The following is a 19,749-nucleotide window of genomic DNA, read 5'->3' as shown; positions in this document are numbered from 1 at the left end:
CAGTTATAACTGTGGACAAAATAATCCTCAATCTTGTATCCCGACAATATACTTGTGCAGGGGGCCATTCCTCATCTGTCGTTTTCTGGAAGAAAAAAAATATCACACACAATTTGCATCGTAAGTATCCTACTGACTTGGCACCAGAAGCCATTTTGCCTGTCTCCTAAACTCAAAATCACATCAAATTAATGTTGCTTCTTAAGCACAGAAGAGATCTGAAAACTTTAAATCTTTAAAAGAATGGCATTACATGGAACATTCCAACTGTGGAAAATGCACAATGACTGGTATCTAAACAACTAAAAGAATTATTCTGGAAGAATCAGCACCTGAAATGACATTGTGCAACAAATAAATGTTTATATCATAATACAAAAACTTACATTAGCAGCTGTTGTAAAAATACTGCCAGTATCTACTTTATTAGGTCTTATTCCTCACTCTTTATTCAAGCTGTCACTAGATTAATCAATTTTTCTTATTTCAAATTACTGTTGTGATATAACTATGATGTGTAAAATGCTGCATGTGTGGAACATTGGTCCAATGTACAACTAAATATTTTTTCTTGCCACTGGTACTGCCCCTATGCTAACTGTTTGCAATGACAGAAGTCAGTTGCTTTAGAAGCTACTGGAAGGAATGCTCACTGACTGGAAAGGAAACATCACAATATTAACAGGTCCTGGCATTAGAAATGAATATCTACTTTTCCTTACTTGTTCAAATTTTGTATTGCAATAATGTGACACGCTCACTTTAACTTTCTGAGTGTTCACTGTATCAATTAAGAAAAAATAGGGAAAAAATGGCAACTTACAGAAGTTATGTTCATAACTAGAATTATGAATCCCTTTAGCACAGAAGCTACACTAGTAAACGGATTTACCTGATACGGAGGCCAAACACTGTACGCTTGAACGTCTCTCCAGCTGGGCATCTCCAACCCCGAAGCATTTTTACTGTCATCTTCAGCTACAATAATTGTGTAAGATGTGATCTGAAAGAAAGGGAGATAATATAGATGCTAGAGAAATGGAAATATCAATCCAAACATATAATTATTATAGCAACACTTTGCAAGAAATGAGCCAGCTGACATCCAACAATAATCATAAAAGACTGAAATAAAACTGTTACATATTAATTGGTGGCACTGATTCCCATCAAAGGTTACAAATACTAGCTTACAGAATGAATGGATCATCACTTAATAACCAAAAAAGCTTTTCAAATTCCATGTGATTTCCCCCTTAACCTGTCTTATTTCCAGCCTGGTCCTATAGATAACACAATTTCATACACCCATTTCCCCTTCTTTTGGTAAATTAAGTAATCTGCAGTCCTGAATGTTCACAATACTTCTATAGCTGTGTCTGTGTCTGCTACCACTTGAGATATAGAACCTTTTTTCGTATCTTTATTTGGTTGTAATTTCATTTTTTAGATTATTCTCACTTTAGAAGAATACTAATGGGTTACAGTTAATCTGAAGAGACTTTGGTATCCCGGCCCGGCAAATGTGAAAGCCCACCAGACAGCACGGACCTCAGTGACTGCCACTAGATGGCACTGTCCTAATCTGCGAGCATTGCTGTCACCGTTGCAGTGTTGGTTATGCAGACATGCCCATCCTGCCACCCCATCATCATTCGAGTGCAGCCACTCAGTCTGTCAGTTGTGATTACATTGTGCTATTGTATTTGATCTTGCTACTTTGTTCTGGTCCTGGATCACTAAATCTTAGATTTTCAATCTCAGTTTATTTACTGGACTTGTTATTCCACCCTCCTATGTCCATTGTCTGTCTTTCTCTCATTGTCATCCACTGTTTGTTTACTCTGGTGGCTCACTGCTGATGTCCTTGGCCTGTCAGCCTGTCTCCACAGATTCTCGAGTTGTTCCCAATCACTATAATTAACAATGAAGCAAAAAGGTTAGCAGTGCCCCATGGACACAAAGCTCATGCAACTTCTGAAACAGCAACAGCTGTTCCCACAGCAGCAGTCACAACAGCAGTTGCAACAACAGATTGAATTGCTCTGTCAGGAAATTCAGCTTTTGCCAGACCACTTGCAGGTTCAAGATGTTGTCACTTCACAGGCGGAGAGCCTCACACCCGTACCCCTGTTTCCACTGTTTAATGACACCAAAGGGTATTGAGACACATATCTGCAACAGCTGAAACAACACTTGCCACTTTTCAGGTTTGAGATGATGCACTCTAACAGCCACTCTTCCTTTCTTGGGCTTCCCTGGTGATGTTTTTCCTACTAAGTAATTGGTTCCTCTCTTAAATATGGTTGTGATCACATTTGAAGAGATGCGTTTGCTGTGGTCAAATTATTATTTGGAACGATTTCATGTGGCCGCATCACACCACAAGCTCCATTGATACCACAAGCAACCTGTTCGGTTATACCACTCATGGTCACTGATTTGAAAGGATTGAGTCATTGCTGCAATTTCACTTGTATGAACCCATCCTTACAATGTAGACTTTTTGATCTCAGGCATAGTGGTCCAATCGGATCTGGATGTGTGCACTGCAGCCCTCAAACTGGACAACCCTTACTAGGACAACATTTTGAAAATTACGCACCCTTTTTGAGATTTTGCAGGCAACCCCACCTCGAGGTTAGAATTCTCACAAGTCTTTTTCCCAATGGCAGCTTCAGCTTCATGAGTCACTGATTTTGAACACGTCAATGGTCTCTGAACAGCCTGTCATGCCCCACTGGTGTAAGCAGCATGGTCTTTCATCGTTTCCTGACTGCTGCACTGCACACTCACATGTACACTGTCCAGATAGCTGGGTGCACTGCACTCATTAGGAGAAAAATGGGCATCTCTGAGCCATCTGTCATCAATCATCAGGACAATTGGTTGCCATTCCCCATATGCATCAAGGGATCGTGCATGAACTTCAGACAGTTGTTTCTCAGGGTGATCTTTCTGCCACTAAACTGTTTATCAATCTCGTGATTTCCACGTGGATACAGGAGCTACCCTTTTCTTGATTAGCCTCCAAACATATGCTAGTCTTGATTCTCCTAACCTGGCCCCACCATCCCCCACATTGGCCATGCATAGTGACAGTTCAATGCCACACTGGTATCAATTCACAATCAACGCTGCATATGAAATGGTCAAACGGCTGATAACTCTGTTTATTGTCAATAGTCACTCAGCTGGCAACACATTTAGTCTGGATGCCTTCTTGCTGTTTGGATTCTTCATCAATCATGAGGTTCAGGCCATCTCTGGCACAATTCCCTTCCAGGTGCTTGAAGATATCAGTACTGCCTTTGCACCTCTATTCGAACATGGCCTGGGGTGCATCACAGATTTCCAGGCTCATATCTCCTTGAGCCCAGATGCAGTACCCCATTTCTGCTGGAAACATCCTTTTTCTGTCTCCTTATGAGTGACCATTAAGCAAGAACGCAATCACCTCCACGAAGCCAAGGTTATTGAAGCTGTTACAACCAATGCTTGGGCCACACCCCTAGTGGTGGTCGAGAAACCCAGTGGGTCCCTCCCGCAACATGGAGATTTTAAATCAACAACCAATGCCCAGGCACAAGTAGAAACCTACCCCATATACCACATAGAGAGGACATTCTTACAAAGCTCGGCAGAGGTGAATATTTTTCTAAGATAGACCTTGCCAATGCATATTTGCAGATCCCACAGGATGAGGAATCATAACACTTTGTGGTCATTAACATTCCCTTTGGCTTATATAAATACAAGAGCTTGCCCTTTGGTAACTCTTCCACTCTGGCAATTTTCCAGAGATATCTGGAATAGTTAAACATGTCCATCCCTGCGTCTACCAATTATCTTGATGATGTGATTATCACGGGCATGACACATCAGGGCCAACTGCACAACCTCTGGACCCTTGTTACTACATTGTGTGATGCAGTACTCGAGCACCGCTTACACAGATGCCAGTTTTTTAAGGAGCAAGTGGGATAACTCAAATACTTGCTCAACAGAGACAGGATGCGCCCCACTGACAGCAATGTTTCTGTTATTGACTCTTTACACTGCCCCCAAAATTTACAGGAGCTCAGGTGTTTTTCTCTCTCTCTCTCTCTCTCTCTCTCTCTCTCTCTCTCTCTCTCTCTCTCTCTCCCCTCGGAAAAATGAATTATTACTATAAATTCCTCCCACAAGTGCCCCACATCTGTATCTACTCAACCGGTTGTAAAAGAAGGACGTCCAGTACAGATGGTGAGAAGACCATGAGCATGCTTTCACACAGCTGAAGTGTCTGCTGCGCTTGGCACTCTGCCCTACTCCCATTAATCCGTCACATTCACTGGTTTTGTTCAGAGATGCTTCTCCCTGTAGCATTGGGGCAGTTCTGGCACATATGAACGATGACAATAGTGAGCATGCGATTGCCTATGCTTCAAAGACGCTGACACCCACTCAAAAGAACTACTCACAAATTGAAAAAGAAGCTTTAGCAATCGTCTTTGCCATTAAGAATTCACATGTTCACCTATTTAGGGCCAAGTTAACCCCCATTATGGACCGTAAAGCTTCGATTGCACTCTTTGGTCCCTGCTCTTGGCTTCCGGAGCAGACGACCCAACAGCTCCAGCACTGGGTGCTTTTACTGAGCTCCTACAATTGTACCATTAAATACTAACCCACGGCAGAATGCACAAATGTGGATACCCTCTAGTCTTCCCTTGGGTCTCAACCTGGCTGTAGACCAACAGGGGCTTTAAACCAAGAGGCTATATCCTTTTTCCACACTGATGTGGAATGACAGCATGCTTTGATAGGGTTTCCCATCACAGCTACTCCCATCACTGCAGACATGTACCACAACCCTGTTTTATGGCACATCATGGCAAACATGTACCACAACCCTGTTTTATGGCACATCATGCACTATTTTCTCCATGGATGGCCAACATTTTGAAGTCCACTGATCCAGAACTCTGGGCCTGAGCTTGCCTGTACCACCATTTGTTGGTCATTTCCATATGTTCTCCTGCTTCATGCAGAGTTGGATACTCATCGTGTCATCATCCATCCACCCGAGGTCTCATGTTTTGCAACTTCTCCACTGTGGACAGTGGGTATGTCATGGCTGAAAGCCCTTGCACGGTGACATGTCTACTGGCCGGGACTTAACAAGGACGTGGAGGCCACGGTGCACACCTACTCTGCTTGTGCCCACAACCAGGCTGTTCCACCACAGTCTTTCAACCACTGGCCCATCCCACATCACCTCTGGAACTGCATTTAACTGGACTTCGCTGGCCCTATTCTGAGCTCTATGTGGCTCATTGTCGTGTACGTTTATTCTAATTACCCACATGTGGTCAGCATCGTGTACAGCACCACTGACATCACCCTCAATACCTTCCTCCAGATACTAGCTACTGGAGGGCCTCCCTGCACCATCGTGCTGGACAATGAGCCCAATTTCACGGCGACAGCTTTCAAACAGTTCTGCACCTCCAATGACATTGAGAACCTGTTTAGTCCACCATTTCACCGTCCTCCAATGGAGAAGTGGAGGGTATGGTGTGAATGTTTAAGCAGAAAATGGTAAAGGTGGCAGGCACTTGTGCCACCACCAATGTGCCCACCTTGTTTCTGATGAGCTGCAGGACCACAGTGCGAATGACCACAGTCCGGTAGAGCTCCTCCCTCACTCGTACAGGGGGAAATCCTCATGCATACTGGCTACAGTGGTTGCTACCCATGTGCTATGCCTTATGAAGGTGGGCACAATGAGGGGCTTCGAGTATCATCACAAAAATCAACTCCATCTGCACCTACTGACCGCACCACTGTCAGTGGTTCAGTCGGACCCAGAACACCCACCCTTGTCGATCCCCCACTCCTGCACTGGTACAACTTGCACTTCAGGGCACCAGCGGCAACTACCGTGAACATGGGTATGGAGGTGGCCATCTCAGTGCTACCTCCACTCCACAGCCGTTGTCATCCCTGCTGTTAAGCCCTAGCGCATTGATAGATGTCCTGGATTTTGGAAGGTGTGGATCTCGATGATGTTGGCTAGATGGCACTGTTCTAATCTGCAAATGCTGCAGGGCCAGTTACACAGATATGCCCATTGTGTCGGCCCATCGACGATCGCAGCTGACCTTTACAGCCAGCAGCACAGCTGCTAAGTCCGTCAGTTGTGTTCCCACTGTACTACCATATTCAACTAGCTACACATTGTTCTTTTGGTCCTGAATGCACTATGTCTTAGATATTTGATCTAGGTTTACTTTTTGACTGGTTATTTTAACGTGCCTCTATGTTGTCTGTCTTTTTCTTTGTTGTTCATCCCTCTGTTTGCTCTCTGATGGTTCACTGTTGAAGTCTTTGCACAGTCTCTGCGGGTTTTTTGTCGTTCCTGGTCTTGTTCAATTCTATTCACTATAGAAATGGAAAGGTATAAAAGACGGAAAATATGATAAGAAGATACATGGAGACGGGAGGATATATAGGCAAACAGAAAAAATCAAAATCAAAAGAGACACGGATGCTGTTAAAGAGATCAATGACAGATAGCCCATCTGAAAATAAAAAAGGGAGAAAGGGAGGTTGAGCAATCAAATGTGAAAGAATCATGGAGAAGGCAACAGGCAAGGTGGATGGTAACAGTCAAGTGAGGGCTGATCAACCAATTCTCTTCTCTGTAACATTCAGAAGGGCTGTTTTTAATTTGGGGAAGGGGAGGGGGAGGGAAGGAATGGGGAAAAAGGTAATCCAAACAACCACAATGGCGAAACATGTACTTTAAAGCTGCTGTGTCACACGGAATATTCGGCAACAGGATGTTGAGTGTTGTTAATGTACGCATTGGTCTGTTGCCATTCGAAGACACCTTCTCGTCTTCCTCTTCAACATCAACATTAACCACCATAACCAACACCAACCAAAACAGCAGCAATGACAAAAGGTTATTTTTTTAAGTCTTTTTTTAAATTAATTTTTGGTCTTCTATCTCTACATATCATGGAAATATTTCTTAAAAGTGAGTAATGCTGTCATCAACCTGAATGATGTAATGAACAACGCAGTGCTTTGCTAGGAATGGTCCTTTTGGAGGTGATATGTTCTTGCCTTCTTCTGACCTTTGAACTGGCATACCTGGCCACACATGTATATCATTGCAAGATATGAAAGAACTGTTAGTGGCACAGAAAAAAACTTAGGTTTGTTTGAGGACTGAACTCCCTGAGCTTTGAATTTGTAGCTTGGCACTTACTCACTAGCCACAAAGCCTTACATTTCTTAAATCTACAGCAATACATTCAATATAACAGTAGTTCTAAATCAGAAATTGCCACATTCACTGAAGATTTTTACAAGTGCAGCTCACAAATATGTCCACTATTGTGCTCTTGTATTTAATACAAAATTCAACACATCTACTTACAGCTCCATTTTGTTCTGAAAAATAATTCTTGCGGAAGCGTATCTTGATCGTGGTAGAACTGCGGGACACTTCAGTTGGAAATACCTGAGTGTTTGGCTTGGGTGGAGCTGTAATACAGGAAAGAATAAAAACAAGATTCACATTTCGACCATCAAAATTTAAAAAAATATAAATGCCATCATACAACAGGAAATCCAGGATGGAATGTAAAAATATTATGAAAAGGATTGTTGCTGCTCTCCATATAACAGAGATGCCGAGTCACAGAAAGGCACAACAAAAAGACTGTCGGAAAGTACTTTCCGACAGTTTTTTGTTGAGCCTTTCTGTGACTCAGCATCTTTGCTATATGGTGATAGCAACAATCCTTTTCATAATATTGTTACAAATGCAATCATAAACAGAGAAGTCCGACATTAAGACTATGTCTACTATACATCAAGGCAGAAACAGAGTAAAATTCTGTGTAATAAGAGGGAATACACGTGCTTACATACTAATCACAAAAATTTAAACATTGTAACAAGACACGCTGATACAAATTATAAAAACAAAAGATAACTGTTGTTGAGTTTTGAGTTAAAAAACCAGATTTTTTCAGTCAAAAATGAATGAGAATGGAAATAATGCGACTGACCGATACAAGTAGTAGATAAAAGTAACCTACTTACGACCCATGAAAAATTTATTATTAATTAAGGTTTCTGTCACAAATGCATACAATTTTTTATTGGAGATAATAGTTCATGTCATGTAGGAAGGTGGCCCAATTTTCAGCCCCCCTGTGCGTCCCCCACCATTAACTGCTTGCGGCCAATAAGATTCATTCTCTCTCTGAGCGGCTAGCCGTGAGTTACAAACTCCACTATGAGACTCTCTCTCCTGCATGCTGCACTCTTGCCATACTTCGCAATAATGCAGTTTAATTCACAGAGCGACCAAACTATTCATTCAGATGCTGATATTGCCTTCCTGTAGCAGTATAGCTGTGAAAGCATATCTGTAAACGTTTCAGTGTGATTTCCAAATGCATGTGTCAGGCGAAGGAAATAAATGTGAAGTTCACACAAGCAACTTTCATTAAATTGCATGCTTATGGAGTATTGTCTTAATTGTGCGACTGGGTTTATGATTTGCTGTCAGAAAGGTCACAGCATATAGTAATCGATGGAAAATCATCGTGTATAACAGAAGTGATATCTGGCATTTGCAAGGAAGTGTTGTAGGCCTTCTGCTGTTCCCGATCTAATAAACAATTTAGGAGACAATTTGAGCAGCCCTCTTAGACTGTTTACAGATGATGCTGTGATTTACTGTCTTATAAAGTCATCAGATGATTACAACAAATTACAAAATGATTTATACAAGATAGTTGTATGGGGAGAAAAGTGGCAGTTGACTTAAAATAATGAAAAGTCTGAAGTCATCCACATGAGTACTAAAAGGAATCGGCTAAATTTTGATTTAGAGGATGACACGCACAAATTGAAAGGCTGTTGAATTCAACAAAATACTTGGATTACAATTATGAATAACTTTTAATTGCAACTATCACATAGATAATGTTGTGTGGAAAGCAAACCAAAGACTGAAATTTATTTGTAGCACATTTATAAAACACAACAGGTCTACTAAAGAGACTACTTACAATATGTTTTTCTGCCCTCTTCTGGAGTATTGATGTCTGTTATGGGATCCACAGCACTTAGGATTGATTAAAAAAGTTTACAGAAGGACAGCTTGTTTTGTATTATCATGAAATGGGGAGAGACTATTACGATATGATACGCAAATTTGGGTGGCAATCATCATAACAAAGGCATTTCTCGTTGTGACAGGACCTTCTCATGAAATTTCAGTCATCAACTTTCTCCTCAGAGTTTGAGAATACTTTGTTGGCACCCACTTACATAAGAAGGAATTATCATTATAATAAAATAAGATAAATTACAGCTTGCACAGAAAAATTAAAGTGTTCACATTTCCCGCACTGTTCGGAAGTGGAATGGTAGAGAAATAGTTTGAAGGTTGTTCAATGAATCTTTTGCCAGGCACTTAATTGTGAATTGCAGAGTAATCATGTAGATGTAGGCACTTCACAAGCAGACGTGGAGATTTATTCCCCGCATTTATAACTTTTTCAAATCCAAAAGCGAGACTTATATTTTTGTCATTTTGAAGACTCAAGAAAGAACTGCAGAAGCATGAGTCGACAAGAGAACTGTACAGAGAATAGTAAACAAAAGTGTAGTAGCTGTAGAAACCTTAGGAAAACTTGTTTTTGTGTCATCTGGAAAGTATCGAAATCACAAGATACCTGTAACGCAAACAGATGGTTTCGCCAACTATATTTAAAGGTGCTCCGTGTTTGAAATGAATATTAGAAAGAAATACCCGACATCACAAAAGCTTGTTACAATTGTGCCTGAGCAAACTGGCTTCAAAGGCAGTGCTACGTCAATGCATACAATTTTAAAAGATATTGGTTTCAAAAATGTTAAGAGAGAGTTTTTAATTGAAAGAAGTGACATAAAAGCAGCACAAACCACGTCCCTTAAAAAGATGCATGACACGAGAGGAAGAGGTAGTTCTACAGTGTATTACCTTGTGAAAAATAGGTGAATCAGAATCAGTCCATGAGTACCTGCTGGAGAATAAGTGACGGTACTGGGTGTTTTAAAGTTCCAATAGGAAAAGGTTCTTGGATATTTATTCTGCATGCTGGCTCTTCCTCCAATTTGGTTCCTGAGAGTAAACTTGTATGTAGGTGTAAGAAAAATAGTAGCAACTACGTTTCAGAAATGAACGCTGTCACTTTCAAGAAGTGGTTCACTTTCAAGAAGTGGTTCTTGCTATACCTCACTTCAAAGTCAGTCACTGTAATTATCATGCCAGTTATCATTCAGCAGTTACAGAAAAAAAGACCAAGTATGAGCACCAGTAAAGGGAATATTGAGCTCTGGATGAAAAATAAAAATATCACAGACAATTAAAAACCAGATTCGTGCTGAACTCCTGCATCTCGTTAATCTATAAAAATCACATGACAGAATGTACAAATTCGACTTTCTTGTACGTGAATGCTGTCACGCAGTTTTGTGTTTATCCACACATAACTGTCAGTATAAACTGACAGAATTAATTTGCACACAGGTTTCAAGCTACGGGGAGGGGGGCAAACATTCAAGATAACAAACACTGGAATGCTTGTGCATGAAGCAATAGACAGCATCTCTTTCAACGTGGCCACACTATGTGCCAGCATGCTAAAAGTGTCACAAATACGACTTCGGCAGGGAGGTAAAGATGTATAACAGCCATGAACCTATCATCCTAAATTTACAATCGGAGGGTTCAGACGTGGACTCGGATAGTAGATGGTATTACGATGTAGACTTTGAACCAAAGTAAAGTAACAATCTTTCTTGGTTTTAAAGACTCATGGTTTAAAAATGTTTTTGTCACGTAAAAATTGCACACACAGTAAATGACAACTTCCTAGATTTTATTGATTAGGGATATGTATCCTATGAAGTATTCAGACTATAGTGTTCAACACATTGCCCAAGGAGAAGTGAGCTTTTTCCAGAGTGTTGCACGCTCTAATTACTCATGAAAAAAAAACCCAATGTTTTGACAAGTAAACCCCCGTCATTTTCAAGGCACAAATTGGAAAATGCCTTACAATAACTGGGAGAGTTACCTGTCGTGATATCAGTGGTTTTTGATATTATCAGTCAGCACTCCATTGAGTTATTCACAGAAGATGGTTAATTGTTAGCTTGTACAATGGATCATAAATGCGTTCTCACACTGTAACATCGAATGAATTACTTGCAACTCCTAATGCCTGTTGACACTGAAAAATATAATAACATACTGACAATTTTTACGATAGTCTTGTGCACTGATCTTTGCTATCAGTAATTCTTTTTTACGTATAGTGATTTACATTGAGCTGCACTGAGACACATCCATATATGCGCTTTATAAACACTTTAAAAAAATTATACTGGGTACAAGCAGCTGTCAAACAAATATAACGATTTCTGTTTGAGTTTGAAGTTTATTTTGTTCTGTATTACATTTTTACTTATGATGTAGTCCAAATCGCAATAAATGGCAATCACAGTGACCCTTTTCAATGATGTTGTCATTAGACAATTGTCATTTTGAGAAAAACTGTACCTGACATCTTCATATAGCTACATCAGCTGTTCTGATGTCACACAAACAATTGCTATGGAGCAGTGGATACAACCTCAAGAAGTGAAGTAAGATTTCTCTCGTGCAGTCGACTGATGGAAATTGGTTTTAAAATGTATTATTCCCTCGTAGATTTGGACATGTAATATGATGTGCTGATGCCAAAATAACTTGATTGTTGTCCACAGCAACACAGTTTGGCAACACGGACTTTGTTTGACCACACACTGCCACCACGCAAGTGCAGACCTCATCCCCTCCATGCTTCCCTATCACTCCGCCACTATGCGTGGAAGTGCCGTCCTACGTGTCCAGGCTGTAATAGCGATTACTTCTATTCATTTTTATCAATGTACTTCATTTTAACTTTATAATCTCTTGAGAGACAATATACATTATTACATAACAAACAACTGAAGGTACATGTTGAGTGCTGTCTTTATAAACAACTAAAGATGCCTGTTGAATTTTGATTGTGCCTTTCCAATTCAAATCGCATTTGTTATTCTGACCTGATGTATGAACCAATCTTTTGACTATTCAACCTGTTGAATTTTGATTGTGCCTTTCCAATTCAAATCACATTTGTTATGCTGACCTGATGTACGAACCAATCTTTTGACAATTCAACCTGTTGAATTTTGATTGTGCCTTTCCAATTCAAATCACATTTGTTATGCTGACCTGATGTATGAATCAATCTTTTGACTATTCAACTGGAATTACATACAATGAAACATTAGAGATAGAGGTATGTCATAACCGATGTACTAAATTGCCATAACCTGTGCATACAGAATGTTGGAAAACTTACGGTATGTATTTTAACACAGTATATTTTATATTTTTATTAACCCTTTGGCTGCTATGGACAAGCTAACTCATCGTGCTCTGCCGCTCCTCAGGTGCTGCAGACATGTGTAAAAGCAGCCTCTGGGTTTTCCTTATGTGCTATTGAAGTGTTTACACATCCTGTTCTGCCATCCGTGTCCCTACTGCAGACAAGTTATTTCCATACCTCGGTTAACAAGGAAGTTATGTAGTCTTTATCATACAACATATGTGCCTCTTTGTGCGCTGTCATTTGTAAAAGAACTCATTTTGATATCAGGGACTTTTTATGAAATACAATGATTGTTGTGACCATGATTCCCAATGTATATAGACAGAACTGGATGAGCGGCATGCAAACTTCCACTAGGTAAAAAAACCAATATCTTGAGGACGAAATGAGATATGTCCTGCTCTCAATTGTAAATAAAATTTCCATATCTTATGTACTTTTCATACACAGCAATGTATGAGATAAAAGCAACAATATGCAAAGTCTACACAATGCTTTTCTACCTCTGCAAACTGTTTAAAATTTTGTTCAATGCTTTACTTAATTTAATACAGCACAGTAACTGTGATTAATAATGAAAAAAGATAGTTTACTAAAAAGTATCTGCCGCAAAAAGTTAACATTATTATACCTATTCTAAACTTAATCTATTTACTGATTTTCTAGAATTTGATAACATAAGCAGAAATAAAAAAGAAATGGCTTAGATTAATTTTTATCTTCACTGGCTACTTTGCTTACTGTCTAAGCCTGTTGTACAATCCTTATCATCACTGGTATAACCACCTTCTTGCTATAAACCTACTAGTATGTTTTTCTTCCTGACACTCCTCCATACTATGTCATCATCTGAACCATCCTTAGCATTGAACGTAAACATTTTTTAAAATCATTTTGTAATAGATCCACATGAGAGACTTTCTTTGGCAGTAAGGATCCACTGGCCCAGAATTGATATTGAGAGTTTCTTTAACTCCCCCCCCCCCTCCCACCCCCTCGGAGTGAGGACATGGTCCGCTTGAAGAAGTCACTTATTTAAAGCTGCCGCAAGTGAGCTTTAAAAGGTCATTTTCACTGCTAGAAATACTGAGGAAATGCTGCCAGGAATTATTACCAGGCCTGTGTTATTTTCTACTATCAGATCTTTAACCAATCTAACATCATGTCATTTGTCATTCATCCCTTTTCTTGACATCTGAAGACAAGTTCTGCAGGTAATTTCTTTTTTGTTTTGTTTTTTGTTTCAGTATTGTTTTCCTGCAAAGAATCACATATGGCAGAAGCTTCTTTCCATCTGCTAGAGTATCCAGCAATTCTTGTTACTCTCACATTTCCATCGTCAGAACTAATTATGGTAACACTTTTAATGTCCTTCATATGGACGGTAACACCTGACAGTAGATAAAGAAAAATAAAATAGGGGTTTAGTGTTGTCCACATTGGCTAGTAAACAGACATGCATTTCCATACACTGATTATACAACACCAATATGTACGTAGTTTTTCATCAAACACCATGAGAAGTCGCTCAGCTAGTGCTGTTCCGTATTTGTAATGTAAGCCCCACCCTCTTCATCATACTCATGCACCAGCCAGCAGCCACTTTGAATTCTGTGATACAAGTAGTTGGAAAATTCCTCTTCTTCTCCAGCACCTTCATTCAGATAATTTCTCAAGTATTTGGCAGGCCTACACTGCACTTTCTTGCAACTCATGAAACCTTCCCTGCTTCAGTCCACTAAAAGTTTTGTGCGTAGAACTGGTGTCCTTTAATTTATGCCACCTACCAACATTCGCATCTGTGACACCAAATTTTCTCCCTGCTAAACAGTTGTTTGTATCCTCTGCTTCATGAATTACCATTAACTACAAATTGGCATCATATTGTCTGCATGAACCAGTTGTGAACTGTGAACTTGTACAAGCGCATATCTCAACAGAGTTATAACTGTAGCCATTATCGACTGTTACAGTTCTTACAGCACTGATCATACAAGCAAACTGAATGGCAATGATACATTGTTTTCTCAGTACATACAGCAAAATAGGTAGAAACTGTACCATTTTGGGTTAACACTGCAGCCAACCTTGAAAACCATCAGTGATGTACATCTTTAGCAGTTTATGTTTCATTTGTTGTGCCTTATTTCAAATATTCTTTGTGAACATATTTTTGTTGGCACTAATTTCTCTCCTGTATAATTGTATACTATTGTTTAGTATTTATCCAATTTTAAGGTCAGTTCAGTTCTAACTGCAAATAGATTCAGTTTCACTGCATTTTAAACATGGTAACCAAGGTACATGGTATACATTCTCATGGTTGGCAGCACAATGGAATTTGCTTCCCACTCATCACTCCCCTCCCCACATTTGTCCGAATGTTTTGCTAATCTGGTGTCACTGTTCCTCCTCGTACCCTTCCGAATACTTCAAATTAAATTTGTGCATGACCTCAATTGCCAAAGCGTCATCTGTAAATGTACGATGAACCCTGCGTTAAACTGTAACACAAAATAAAAAATTTGATCTCAACAGCAACAGTTTAATCTATGAATTTAAGACACCCCTGTCTTATAATTGGCTAAATATGGTAATTCAGTTGCTTGATTCCTACTTTGTCCCTGGCAGGAAGTGTAAGTGTGGGCTATAAACACACAAGACAAAATTCTTGTGATTATAGAAGTCAAAGGAGAGAGAGTTCTCAGGTTATAATCAAGTTAGAGATAGGCAATATTAAAAGAAATTGGAGTAAAATTGGTCCACAAAAATCTACAGCTTTTCAGAAAGATCAGTTTGTTAATTTCATTAGGGGTTAGATGCTTGGAAAAAGAAAAGGTAGACAAGCTTGTTTTCTGATTGAAATATTTAAATAGTTGCATAATTCTGTGGAGTGAGGGAAGGATGTACAGGTTGTTTTTTGATTATACAGGGTGTTCAAAAAAAGGTGTTTAATATAATGAGAGGTGGCAGTACTCATCAAAACAAGAAAAATAGTCCAATAAAAATGGGTCTGGAAATGCAAATTTTCTAAGATAAGTCCAATAAACATGGGTCCAAAAATGCATACTTTCTGTGATAAATACATGCTTACAGGATGTGTTCAGCATGGGGTCCATTCATGACAATGCACCCCTCTGCCGTGTAAGGAATGATGCACCCTTTGAAGAACACCTGGTTGTTGTTTGTACCCGCTGGCACACATCGAAGACATGAGCCTGTAGTACCCGCACACCACTGATTGGCGTGGTGTAGACCAATTCCTTCAAGTGTCCCCATAACCGGAAGTCTAGGGGCCCAGCAGTCCTGAAATGTCTTCTTCAGATGTTCGCAGATATTGTGATGAACATGTGGTGGTGTGCCATCAAAGTGTGTTGGGGCCCCATCATGCATGAACCTCACTTGCATCCATTACTGCAATGGCACAGCCTCCAGCAAGCTATGCAATACATTAATGTGAAAGTCCAGATAGCGCACACCAGTTAACCTTTGTGATAGCATGTATGGCCCTATTAATCTATCGCCATGTGTGCCTGTCCATATGCTGACTGAGAATTGGTGTTGATGGCCTCTTTCCTGAATGCTTGGGGATTTACATCAGCCCATACACGCTGGTTGTGGAAATTCACACCACCAGCTCTTGTGAATGCTGCCTCATCAGTAAATAAAATCTTGGATGTGAACAGTGGATCTGCAGCACACTTCCACAACAGCCATCGACAGAACTGCCAACTGCCATGACAATACTGTGGCCTTGGGCCTAAACGTGCAGTAGATGATATGGCTACAGTAACTGTTCAGGAAGTACCCTCCCAGATACTACAGTGAGGCACATCTTCTCCTGCTGCTAACTATCGCACACTGGTCCCAGGGGTTTCTTCCACTGCAACTAACATATGCTCCTCCATACCAGGTGTGCAGCCTGTGTGGGGCCTTCCACTGCCAGTCTTCCAAGGTGCAATGGTACCTACATCCCTCAGACACTGGAAAATCTGTCAAACAGCTTATCAGCAGGCACTCTGCACTGAAGATATTTTTCAGCATAGTGGGCATGGGCTCGCAAGCTATGTCCATTTGCTAAACTTAAGCAAAATATCATACCCACCATTTCACTTGTCAAGTAGTAGGCTTTCATTTCCAAGTGGTGGATGAGAGAAGATGTAAATGTATTGTACCATTGGTACAGACAAACACCACAATAACATTAAACACAAAAGTGAACTTGTGTTTGGAAGAAGATAAAACACCACGATACATACCCAGGGTTGACAGTACTGTACAACAGGGCACACAAATACAATGAAAACTAATGTAACCTACAACACGACTTGAACCATGCAACTGACTGCAGAGCATCTAATGGTACATAGAGCACTGTGGGCAAGACATCATGATACCCTGCTGACACATTTGGTGAAGCACCAAAGCAATGACTGTACTAATATCCGCAACCAAGCATCACACAGCCCTTCCTATAAACAAGTGCTGATCTTGGAAAGTATGCATTTCTGCACCAATGCTTATTGGTCTTATTTTTCTTGTTTCAATGAGTACAGTCACCTCTCAAAGTGTTCAACACTTTTTTTCTTAACACCCTGTATATCCATGCTGATGAGGTATACTAGTTATATAACAACTCACCAAATATAGGCATTTTAGCTTTCCACTTCGCTTCAGGTCCATAACCGACTTTGGTTTCTGCCTGTATTTTGAAGATGTATGTCTTTCCAGGTATCAGAGTCCTTATAGTACCACTAAACTCAGTTGGTAAGAAATCTCGGCTTTGTGTATGTGTAGAAAGCTGAAAAAAAAAAAAAAAAAAAAAAAAAAAACAGAAAGAAGATGAATTATCATCTCTTAAAATAATAAAGTTTGAGTTTTTTAACAATACTCTAAAGCAAATTCCAATGCATTGCCATTTCACATGCTACTGATGCTCCAGGAAAATAACTACTGTGTTCTTCTATAGCTACCGTATAATAATTTCTGCAGTCAATATACATATGAAAAAAATTAACACATTCGTGGAAAATTAATAACTTCTTGGACTTAATCATCAGGATCTCTAAAAAATCAAATACATCCAATTATTTAGAAATAAGAGGATATTTAAAGGCACTTATTGCTATGTTAATTCATGTTTGAATTACAAATTCTACTCCATCAAAGATTAACGTCTTGATGATATTTAGGGGCACCTGTTAAACTGTGATGTTATGGTATTAATAAATAAAAGAACCAAATCCGCAGTTTTTGTGTACATGACAACTAGTGTGTTGCGCTTTTAAATGATAGCATTATTGCATCCTTCATAAAAGTAAAGCCATTGCCTGCTAATAATTTATTTTGGATTCATATTTCTTACATTACATGCAAGTTTCTGCCTATCACTCTACCAACTATTCTCATGTGAAATGGACATTAAAAAGGAAAATCAAAAAGAACTGAAAAGCAAAATGGGGTTTTCACCCTCGAGTGGGCACGCCATTTTTCATAACACGAGGAAAATAATAAAGGAATAGGTATGGGCACACAATTGTGAAACAACAAAGAAATGGTTCAAAACAATATTATTTGTGGTTAATCAAACAACAGAAATTCCAGGATGGAATGTAACTCCTAATACTCATAATGTAACTCTATAATATTATTATTTGTGGTTGGCACACATTATACATAGGCGTGCTCACTCGAGGGTTAAGTTTACAATAAACAGAGGAATCCATTGCGAGATGCTAATGAACATTTCAAAAAGAAACTGAGAGAGAAAGAATGTATTACTTTTTTTTCCAAAGGAACAATTGTTTTGCAAAAGAAGAAGGCCATTTAACACAACATGTTATGGTGTTACTTAATTTACAATTTTTCCTCATGTATTGCAAAATTAAAATGAGTAATAGAAAATATAGAAAGTAGACTAAGACAGTGAGATATATAAACATGTTTGAAAGTAACAATGTGCAGATTATGACTAAATAAAATTGTATGCAGTAGTAGATTTGATTTTAAAAGCTGCTAACTTGAACTTCAAACACATGGAATAACCAGAACTAGCTTGATGTGGAAAGAAATCGACATAAAAGCTAAGCTAAATAGTTATTCATCTACATTTAAATGACGCAATTCACTGGTAAGTGCACGGCAGAGGGTTCACTGAACCACTTTTGCACTATCTCTCTACTGTTCCACTCTCGAACAGTGAGCGAGGAAAACAAACACTTAAGTCTTTCTGAGTGAGTTCTGATTTCTCTTATTTTATTATGATGATCATTTCTCCCTATGTTGATGGGCATCAACAGAATATTTACACATTCAAAGAAGAAAGTTGGTGGTTGAAATTTTATAATAAGATGTTGCCACAACAAAAAACTTTTGTTTTAATGATTGCCATTCCGACTCAAATATAACATCCACGACACACTCTCCCCTATTTCACGATAGTACAAAAGGAGCTATTATTCTTTGAACTTTTTTTATGTCATCCATCAAACCTATGTGGTAAAGACACTATACTGCACAGAAACACTGTAGCACAGGATGGTCAGGTCTCTTTAGTGGATCTGTTGCATCTTCTAAGTCTTCTGCCAATAAAACAAAGTCTTGGGTTTGGTTCCCCACAACATTATCTATCTGATTGTTCCAACTTAAGTAGTTTGTGATTACAATCCCTGGGTATTTATTTGAATTGACACCCTTTACATTTGTGTAATTTATTGCGTAACAAAAATTTAACAGATTCCTTTTAGTCCTCACATGAATGCTCTGACACTTTTCATTACTTGGGCCAATTCTTGCTTTTTGTTCTATACAGATATTTTGTCTAAATCATGTTGAAATTGGTTCTGATCTAACTACAAAGGGTTTCATTGGCGTACTTTTATGTAACTAGAGCATATCCACTTATGAATGATGAAAACATATTTAAAGACCATAGATAAAAGTGTTTTGGAGTTAATGGATAGTATGTCACATGAAAATTTTCATGCCTAACATCCCTCAGGTTAATATTTTGTTTAACCTGTAATGGAGGCAATGTTGTAGTCAGCTGTTAAGGAGCCATATATGGAGTGACATTTTGGGTGCACCATGTACTGGGAAAACAATAAAGTGCTTTGCGGAGGGTGGAAGTAAGTTCGGACAGTGTCTTAATACTATTTCTAGGGACAAATATGAGCCTGAAATTAGGAAACATGTGTATTAATAATATAATGGAATGAATGCGAACTTCAAACTTCCCAGAAGATGTAAACTAGTTGAGATGTAAACT

At 39.2% G+C, this 19,749-nt stretch overlaps 1 protein-coding gene across 4 annotated transcripts in view; it reads right to left on the bottom strand.

The window, feature by feature from the left end:
- The window catches only part of LOC126253317 (tyrosine-protein phosphatase 10D), a 340,420-nt gene that overhangs the window by 35,583 nt on the left and 285,088 nt on the right, over window positions 1-19,749 (bottom strand). For all 4 annotated transcript variants that reach the window (XM_049954568.1, XM_049954570.1, XM_049954569.1 and 1 more), the window contains exons 20-22: window positions 17,124-17,283; window positions 7,433-7,539; window positions 893-1,003 (exon numbers count right to left, since the gene is read on the bottom strand). In XM_049954568.1, the coding sequence (XP_049810525.1) occupies window positions 893-1,003; window positions 7,433-7,539; window positions 17,124-17,283 (378 nt within the window). The remainder of the gene's footprint in view (window positions 1-892; window positions 1,004-7,432; window positions 7,540-17,123; window positions 17,284-19,749) is intronic.

The sequence above is a fragment of the Schistocerca nitens genome, chromosome 4, assembly GCF_023898315.1.
Source record: "Schistocerca nitens isolate TAMUIC-IGC-003100 chromosome 4, iqSchNite1.1, whole genome shotgun sequence".
NCBI lineage: Eukaryota > Metazoa > Arthropoda > Insecta > Orthoptera > Acrididae > Schistocerca > Schistocerca nitens.
This window is presented reverse-complemented; position numbering and strand designations above follow the sequence as displayed.